This window comes from Emiliania huxleyi (assembly GCF_000372725.1).
Source record: "Emiliania huxleyi CCMP1516 unplaced genomic scaffold EMIHUscaffold_51, whole genome shotgun sequence".
Lineage (NCBI taxonomy): Eukaryota > Haptophyta > Isochrysidales > Noelaerhabdaceae > Emiliania > Emiliania huxleyi.
This window is the reverse complement of record NW_005198167.1, coordinates 1-9,718: the sequence shown is the minus strand read 5'-3', so window position 1 is coordinate 9,718 and position 9,718 is coordinate 1. Positions and strand designations below refer to the sequence as shown.

The window sequence follows — 9,718 nt, the reverse complement described above, 5'->3', positions numbered from 1 at the left end:
CCGCCGCACCACTGCCGCCTCCTCCTCCGCCGGCCGGCTGCAACACAGTCAAGTTTGCCGCCTACGAGCTGAAAACACAAACATCGGGGCGGGAAGACGGCATTGTGCAGAGGCGACGTCTCCTCTCGAGCGCTAGCTGGGAGACAAGAACACGCACTCCGCTTCTACGGGTTGCAGCCTTGAGGAGGAGCTGCTCGGCCGCCTACTCACAAGCAGCCGGGTGTGAAGAGACGCTGTTCACACGCCTCTCAAGGCTGCTCGGCCTCAACGCTGCTCGGCCGCCTTTGCCCCTTGGCCGTCCACGAGCACCGCAAAGCGGCTCTTCTCAACCACCCACATCTTGGCCACGCCTTCCCGCCCGTTGAGGTCCGGACGGGCGCTGAGCCCTATCGAGAGCAGAGACGCGCGTCCGCACGCGGACGTCCCTCTGTCTTCCGGGCGAGGCCCCGCCCGTGCGCTGACTGCCTCCGATCCGCACACGCGCGAGGAGGATCCGCCGGATCTCAGGAGATAGGCTGGCGTCCGCGAGCTGCCGCGCCGCCTCCGCCGCCTCCCGCCGCGCCACGCCCTCCGCCGCCAGCAGCGCCGCCTCGCGCTCCGCCCACGCCGCGTCCTGCGCGCGCGTCACCGCCTTGACTGCCTTCTCCACCTCCGCCGCCGACTGGCCCTTCTCGGCCGCCTCCGAAGCCGCCTGCTGCCGCGCGCGCATCTTTTGCTGCCACGCCTACGGGCCGAAGGCGCCAACATGAGGGCGGGAGGACGGGATCGTGCAGAGCATTCAGAGCACCGTGCGAATACGAGGGGCACGAATGCAGCGGAGTACAGCGGGATACGGTCGAATAAGGTTGAGTACGTGTCCTCTCGAGCGCTGGTTGGAGTACAAGAATACGTGTTCCGCTTCTAGGCTGCCGCGCCTCGGCCTCGGCCTGCTGCAGCCGCCGCTGCGCCTCGAGGCGGCGCTTGATCTCGGCGGGCGAAACGCCCGCCGCCTCGGCCTCGTGGTGCGTCTTTTGCATCGCCGCCTGGTGCTTTGCCTGCAGCCGCTGCATCTGCTGCTGCCACTGGGCGCACGCCTGAGAGGGGGGGGGGGGGCCTTCGGTCCCCCGCGGGCAGCTGCGCGCATAGGACACCAGCGTCTGTCCCACACACGCACAGACACGCACATCATGGCCCGGGCACCCCCCCCGGCAGTGTAGTGGTGTGAGCACACGAGTACTAGCAGAGGCGCACACGCCTGCACGCGGGCCTTTGCAGCCTCGGGCGTGAGGCCCTCTGCTATCGCCTCCTTGTACACCTCCTCGCGCTCCTGCAGCATCTGCCGCTGCTGGCGCATGTACGCCGCGTGCGACTCGCGCACAGACGCGAGCTGCGAGCCGATCTCCTCGCGGCTGCACCCCTGCGACTCCATGTCGGCCTGCACCTTTTGCAGCGCCGCCTGTGGGCCCCAAGGGGGGGGGGCGGGCGGGGAGGGGCGTGTGGGCAAAGCAGGCGAGAGGAGGGGAGGGCTGGAGGGAGTGAGCGTCGCCAACTAGTGCGGGGCGCGGGCCTCCACACACACACGCGCGCGCGCGCGCGCGCACCCACACACCCACCACCACCACCCACCACCACCACCCCCACCCCCACCAGCACGAGGGCACAAGTGCGCGGGGAGGGCGGTGCTGCAGCCGCCTGGAGCTCCTTCTCGCCCTCGCGAGCGAGCAGCGACATCGGCGACTCACCGCCGCCGCTGCCGCCGCCGCCGCCGCCGCCCTCAGAAACCGCGCCGCCGCCGCCGCCGCCGCCGCCGCCGCCGCCGCCGCCGCCGCCGCCGCCGCCACGCGTCTGCTTCGACGGGGCCTTGGCGGGCGCGGCCTTGGCTTGCGCCGCCGCCGCGTCGGCCTCCTCGGCGGCCCTCTCCGCCGCCGCCTTCTCGTACTCCCTCCGCGTCTGCCACTCCTGGAAGCGGAGGAAGAGGTACCCGATGCCGACCACGACGCCCGTCAGCAGAAAGACGATCCCGTACGCGAGCGACATCGGGTCCTGGCGGCGCGGCTCGTAGTTGGGGACGCCGTACGAGAGCACGATCTCGACCGACGAGTCGACGCCCTTGAAGATCGAGATGATGATGACCGCCGCCGTGGTGAGGAGCTGCACCCAGAAGGTCGTCCCGGTCGGCGGCTTTCCCCACGGCTTGAGCAGCTTGCCGATCCGCTTGTAGCGCGCCCGCGTGAGCCAGCGGCCGTCCTCCTCCTCCTCGGGCTGGGCCGCCTTCTTCTTCTTCTCGGACTTCGGCATGGGTTGCCGCCCAGGGATAAGCGAGGGAGCACGCAACGCGAGGAGCCCGAGCTCGGCAAAAAAAAAGACTGTTTCTTTGCCGCGGTGCTGCTGCTGGCCCTCGAGCTACCGCTCGACGTGGCGCTCGAGATTGGGCACGAGGAGCGCCTCCCGGCGCTCCGCTCACTGCTCGAGAGTGCCGGCGACGATCCACGGCTCTTCTTCTTCCCTCGCGGCAACACCACTTTCCCGGGCGCCCCAGTGCCGATGGGCTTCGAGGCGGAGGGCGACGACGGCCCGTTCCTCTCGATGCGGCTGTCCAAGGACGCGCTCTCGGTATGGCAGTGGCTCGTCGTGCTGCGGACGATCGCGACCCTAGCCGGCTACGCACTCTATTGCGGCCATTTGTCGCCAGCTTCCTTTGCACTGCCGCCGCTGCTGACGAGGTCAACGACCGGCTATGGTCATAGTGGCGGTGGGAGGTGAGAGCTTTTTGCCTGAACACCGAAATGTACATGCGAAGAGTGTTTTTGTCGCCAACCCTCGGCACCTCGGCATGCGTTGGACCCTGTTGGAGCCTGTTGGCACTCTTCCTGGTCCTGCTCCTGCAGCCAGCCCCCACCCTCTGCGCACCGCTCGCAGACGGTGCCGATGCCAACGCTCTTGAAGGGTGCTGCGCAAGCTGGCTGGCGGGGATGTGAGTGTAATCACACACTTGAAGCATGGCAAAAAAAAACTTTTCCCGCCCGGAAGAATGCTCGCGCTAAGCCGCCACGCTTGTCGGCTGCGATCGGCACGGCATGCTCGGCTCTCATCCAGCCATTTGGGCGCGCACGGCAGCCTCGCCGGCGTGTGGAAGGTGAACCTGACCCCACGGGTGCCCGGAGCGCGCGAGGGCATGCCCAAGCGGCTGCGGCTGCTCGAGGGCGACAGCGATGAGGCTGGCGGTATCGAGGTGCCGTACATGGACTGCACCGCGGGCGGGTGGGCGGTGACGGAGACCGACGATCCGGCGGCGGTGGACGGGAACCGTCGCGTCGTCATCGACGTGACGCTCGCAACTCCGCCGCACTCGTTCCGCTTCGACGGTTTGTTTGATGGCGAGCGCATCGCAGGCTCGGTCAGCGCGAGCGAGGCGCAGGGTAGCGAGTCAGGCGAGGCGACCGTCCTCGGCGACTTTCTCTGCACGCGACTGTTTACGTTTTGGGGCTCGCCAAAGCCGAGGGCCATCGACGTGACGTGAACCAAACCGGCCGGATGCTTCCCCTGACTTGCCGGCGTCTCCCAGGTCCCCAGCGGTGCTGGGCGCCGTTCCCTGGCGGAGCGTTGCGTGCGTGTGTCATTTTGTGCGCCGCGTCCCGATAGGCCCGTGGCGACACTTCTCGCAAACTGTGGCGGGTGTTTGCGTTGTATCCGCCGTTCTCTCTTGCGTCTCCGTGTCGCTGCCGTCTCGCGTCTGGTCGTAGTGGTACGTCGGGAGCCGGGACACACTGGCTGTGCCTGTCCCAACTCCCATTGCTTCCTGGCCAGAGCAGCCCGGTCCGGGCCAGAGCTGTGTGTGTTGCTTTGTCGATTCAAACCCTCTTACGTGCCCTCCCACTCACACTCACTCACGAAGTCAACCCGCGTCGTCACCCCTGCGGGGACGGCTCCGAGGAAGTGTACCGCTGCCCGACCGCAGCGTAGTCGACGGAGGGCGTGTATTCGCGCGTCGCGGAATAGTCAACCTGCGCATGGGGCAAGGGAGTAGGCACGGGAGGGCGCGAAACGCGCCCCTGCGCCCGTCGCTTTGTCCGCTCTTGAGCGCGGCATGGCGGGCCAGTGGATGCAGGGAAATGGGCATGGCATCTAGGGCGCCGCCGCCGTCGACGAGTAGTCCGCGGTGCAGGTGTAGTCGCGGGTGGAGGAGTAGTCGTTTGACGCCGTGAAGGCTGAGTGCGCAGAGTAGTCGAGGGTGGAGGTGTAGTCGTTTGACGCGCTGTACTCGCGCGTGGAGTACGTGTAGGGCGACTCGCCCGCCTGCGAGGCCCGGGCGACACGCGGGCGCTTGCGCGGGCGCTGTTCATATAGACGGTGCGCGATAGATCTGGGGAGGTCTCGGAAGGGGCTCGGAAGCGGCGCGCCTCGAGCTGACGCGCGGTGCGCTCTGCGTCGTCGTGCGAACAGGACTCGCCGATGCCGGCAAACTCGCGCCGGCAAAACGGGCAGATGCCGTTGCAGAGCGGCACGCACTCGCGGCACATCACCGCCGCGCAGCAGCGCAGTATCCGCGCGTCCATCGCCGACGGCTGCTCGAGGCAGACGGGGCACTCGGGCGTGTTGCCCGTGGCGATGAGCTCCGCCGCGGCGCGCAGGCGGCGCACGGCGGCGGCAGACTCGGTCTGGGCGGCCGCGGAGGAGTCTTGGGCGGCCGAGGAAGCTGGTTGCGCGTCCGCCATGCGCGGTATTCGTCCTTTCGTCCTTTCGGAAGAATTCAACGAAAAGAACTCTCTGTATTTTCGACACAGGTACGCCATCCCTCCCTTGGGTTGTCTGTTTTCTTTCTTTTCTTTACACAGGTACGCCACGGTACCAAAAGAGGCACAGTCGCGGGGGTGCCTACTTTCGGAAGAATTTGCGTATGCGGCCGCTTTGTCCTTTGATGTCGCGTTTAGCAGGTTGTCGCGGTCGGAACGCCTACGCTCTTGTGCCGCAGCAAGCTCAGCCCGCGCCGATGCGAGCGCCTTCTTCACAGCGCTCGCAGAGCGCTGCTCAGAAGCGAGCTCCTTGGTCTGTGACCGCAACTTCTCTTCCAACTCCTGCCGGAGCAGCACCTCAGCACTCGCACTACTCGCGGCTGCATGGATGTCCGAGACATTAGCGTGTTTTGCGCGTCTGTGCTGACGAGAGTGCGGGAGAAGCTACCCTTGTGCTCCGCGGAGATTACATCAGCGGTAGCTGCCTGGGGACACAACAACATTGCTCGTGGCCGAGCTGGCATAAGCCGCCGCACCAGCCTCTGCGGCTGCAGCGGTGCTTCGGATCGCGTCGAGCACTGCGCCTGTATCGTGCTTGAGCATGGCCTCGAGCGTACTGAGGTCGGCTGTCCCGAGTTCGTTGAGCAGACCCTCCAGCACAATGCTGAGCTGCGTCGGTGCCATGTGTCGACGTGTCCAAGGGAACGGACGTCGCCGAAGGCCTTAGTTCACGCCGAAAAGTACGTCTAACGCCTCCTGCTAGCTGGGGCACGCTCCCACGCGGCTGGGGGCCGCAAACCAGCTCGATTAGGGCGCTTTTCGCGCGATTTTACGGAATTACGGATTGGAGGGGGGTGGCGGCACATAGGGGGAGGGGGAGACGCGCATCTACGAATCAAGTTGGTGCCGGGTGGCTCAATTGCGCCGCGTGACGACCCGCCCGACCGCGACCCCCCCGAGGCGAGGTGACCCGCGGTTCGGCGCGTGCTGACGAGGCGGCGCCGGTGCCGGTGGCGTTGTTTGCGGCCCAGACTCACACAACCGCCCAACGAAAGTTGAGGAAGAGGCCGCCCTGCCACCGAAGAGTATGCCAACGGCACTTCGAGGGAGTTTCGATGAACGTTACGTTGAAATCGACGACCTCGATTTCACCAGGCTCAAATCAGTCGATTGAAATTTCATGAAATTTCATGAAATTTCATTTCAGGAAATTTCACTCCAGGATTTCCACGCAACCGGAGGCATGTTGCTAGGATTGTGAGCCAACTGCTCGCAATCCTAGACTTTGCTCGGATTGTGAGCGCGCTGGTAGTAGTCGTAGGCGTCACCAGTCACCTTGGGAGCGGAGCTGCTCTTAGTCCTAGAAAGAAAGAAGACGTAGGATTGCGAGCGTGGGTGCTCACAGTCGCACAGAGATGCTACGATTGCGAGGAGTGCTGCTCACAATCCTTCGACTTCTAGGATTGAGAGCGAGGCTGCTCTCAATCCTAGCGGTCTAGAAAAGAAGTTCACCGCCAGAAAGCATGGCACGCGTTTTTCTTGCTTGACTTGGCGTTTGAGGGACCGGGCATCCCGAGCTCTGCTCTGCTCCGCTCCTCGCTCCTCGCTCGGTGAGCTGTCGCCCACCAGCGCGCGGCGCTCGCGCGCACACCGTGCCCGCCGGCTCGCCGCCCTCCTCACCACCCGTCGGCGCTGTCCGCAGGCATGTGAGTCAGAACGGCGACCGCGCAGCGCGCGCGGGTGTCTTGCTCGCCGTCACCCTCTCGCCCCCGTTCCGTGACCGCCGCCGCCCGCGCCACCGCCGCCGCCAACACCGCCTCGCGCCTCGCGCCTCGCCCTCGCCGCCCCCGCCGCCCGCCCTCGACCTCGCGACGGCGTCCTTCTGGGGATCTGCGGGTGGCTTGCCCGCCTCGCCGCCGCCCCCACTCTCGAGCAGCGCGACCGCTTCCGCTCGATCGGTGAGCCGTCGCCCGCCACGCGCTCTCACGGCGACCGTGGGCCGCTCATCGCCTCCGCCTCGTCGCAGGTGTTTGATCTGGGCAGGAAGCGGCGCTGGCAACGGCAACCGGCAGCCGCGTGCACGGAGTGCTAAGCGAGGTGCCTGTGATTAAGTCTGAGTAGCCCGTGGCCGTGAGTGGCGTCAGGGGCAGTGTTCTGTGACTGTCCTGTGCGTGCTGTTCAGTGTGAGTCGGTGCAGCGGTGGGCCTGCTGCCGCTGCCAGACGTGAGAGCCGCTGTCCGTGCCCCAGCACGTTGCGCGGAGAGGCTATAGGGCGCCCACCCACGAGTGCTCGGGTGGGCGGGCCGCGGGTGTGCGAGTAGTAGTGCAGCGGCCGCGGCGCACAGCCGGGGGCGGCCGCGGCGCACAGCCGGGGGCACGGCCCGCCGCGCAGCGCTCGCCACACCGCGAGCGTGTTGTTTTCTTTTGTAACGTGCGTGTACTTCTTGAGTTGTTGAGACACGCGCTGTTCAAAATATGCGCGCGTCTTCTGAGACACGCGCTGTTCACAGTATGCACGGCGCGTCTTTTGAGACAGCAACGCCAATCGGAGATGCCGCGAGCAATTCGGGATGCGCGGAGCAACTAATATGGACTCGCGCATCTTAGGATGCTCGAGCATACCGAGGACAGCGAGCGTCTAAGTAGGAGGCCTACTAGACGCACTCTAATCCAGAGACGCATTCGGTAAACAAAGATGGGGGGGTCGCCCCCCCAGACGTCACCGCCGGAGCCGCCTAAGCGACTCCGTTAAGAACGGCAATGCATTCCGCACCGTGCACAATGCCGCTCTCCCCGCACGCTAGCTCGTTCACCGTCTGCCACGCCCCACGCCACGGCGGTGTGGAGGACGACAGACAAGCGCTGCATCTGCAGCCCGTGCCAGTTCTTGGTTGTCCATGTGACCTCGTCCAGGTGCTGAGCGTGCGAAAGTTTGTTGCTCAGCTGGTTCGCCGCCTCCCTCAGGGTAAGGATCCGTATAAATGTTGATTCTCGCCCCTCTAGGTATTGATATTGAGTATTGTCAGCCTCATCTCTAAGTATTGACAGTATATTGACATATTGATCGCTGATTTTAACCTCCAAGAGCACATTTGTCCCAAACATCGCCTAGATGTGGGCTGAAATCGAAAAAATCACGAGTTCAAAGCGATTTTTATGCGATTTAAGCGATTTTGAAGCGATTTTGGCCCGTTTTTAACGATTTAGAGCCATTTTCAAGCCCGGGATGGGCTCCCATATTGATATGTTGAGTCCAACCTGACGGTCCTGACCAGCCCAGGCCCAGCCTCTCCTCTAAGTATTGCAATATATATTGATATTGATCGCTTCTCTAAGACTAAGTATTGGAGCAATATATTCAACATTTATACGGATCCTTACCTCAGGGTCCGCTGCGAACCTCCTTTCCAAAGCCTCCGAAAGCCTCAAAATCAAACAAACGTAGATCGCAATCCTGCTCCCGCGCAAAGCGGTAATCGCCATCCAGCTCCTTGAGCTTTCCCTTGGGGGCATCCTCCTCCTCCCCCTCCCCCCCCTCCTCCTCGGCCTCCTCCTCCTCCCCCGCCACCGCCGCTGCCGTCGCTCCCGACGGAGACCACTTGCCGCGCCCTTTGACCAACTTGAGCAGCCCGGTCTCCGTGTTGCCAAAACGCACATAGGCCCCCTTCCAGCCGAGCTCTCCGTCGCCGGCCGTGTCCTTGCCCTGGCTCGCGAGCGAGCTCGTGAGCTTCAAATCGGCAACAAGGCGCCTGTGCCCCCTGCCGATGTTTGCCGCCGCCACGTCAGGTTGTTTTGGATTACTGTAACTGAGGTGTGCAGTCGGCTCCATCTCGAGAGCTTTAAGAAGTTCCTCGCACAACACTGCTCCCGTTCCGAGGCAAAAGAGAACGACGCGACAGAGGAGGAAGTGACAAGGGAGAGAACGACGAGAGTGGGACGACCGCGAGGTGGCATGAAGGTTGCAGCGAGAAGCGGCGAGAGACTGCGAAAAGAGATAGGAAGAGGCAGACTCCCTAGGGTGGGCGACGGCTAGCGCATCACATCACCTCTCCTTAAAATCCCTGTGTGGTGGCGGCGTGCCGTCCTCCCATCCCTCCCTTGGGTTGTCTGTTTTCTTTCTTTCTTTTTTGCTCCCGTTCCCCTGTGTCCCTGATCGTCCTTACAAGATCCTGCTCGCGCAGGTGGGGACCCTGTCCTTTCTCCCACCCCTTGTTTGGTGTGTCCGTTTTATTTATTTATTTATGGGCACGGGACTGGCGCGAGGACGGCGGGCATTACGACTTCGTGTACGTATCGTGAAAAGAATTTTCACGTGGTCGTGAAAAGAATTTTACAACAAAACGTGAAAAGAATCTACGAGCAAACTCCAAGTGCTCCAAATTCACGAGCCGGAGAGGTCGCCCCCCACTGCCACACAACCTTCCCTGTCCGTGTGTGGAGACGAAGTTAACCTTGACTTACCTTACCTTTATTTGGTACAGAGAGAAGAGTAGGTGGAGACAAGGGAGCGTGAGTCGAGACTCAAGAGAGCAGGCGGTCCCTAGCAATGGCGGAGCGCCTGACGCTGTGACGCTGCATGCTTCCTAGCATGCTTCACCCCGAGCCCGAGACACGGAAGCCTCTCGTCATGTACTTGACGACGCGCCGAGCCTCCTTTTCCAGCGCCTTTTGCACGGCGTACTTCCGCACTTCAACAATGTCGACTACGTCCCTCGCTGGTCCGTCCCTTGCAGGCTTGAACGCGTGGGGGCCGAGTCGAATCGTCTGGCTCGCGATTGCGTGGGCTGCAATGGAAGGGAGCACAAACTCGTCTCGCAGATCCTTCGTCACGCGATACGCCACCATCGCAGGGACGATGTCGAAGCCTTCAAGCAGCTCCTCGGCAGCGAGGGACGAGCCGCTCATCGGGTCGCTCGCCTTGACGTACTGCATCACGTTGATCTTGCACGGAAAGTCCCAGCGAGAGAGCGCGCGCTCGGCGGCCCCGGATGGTCGCCTTGCTTTGA

At 63.8% G+C, this 9,718-nt stretch overlaps 1 protein-coding gene across 1 annotated transcript; it reads right to left on the bottom strand.

The window, feature by feature from the left end:
• Positions 1-4,104: 4,104 nt before the first annotated feature.
• On the bottom strand, positions 4,105-4,694 carry EMIHUDRAFT_311135 (hypothetical protein; the record flags this gene model as incomplete). The annotated part of the gene is made up of 2 exons (XM_005766395.1): positions 4,105-4,275; positions 4,329-4,694. The coding sequence occupies 2 exons, from the start codon at positions 4,692-4,694 to the stop codon at positions 4,105-4,107; spliced, it is 537 nt and encodes a 178-aa protein (XP_005766452.1).
• Positions 4,695-9,718: the final 5,024 nt, after the last annotated feature.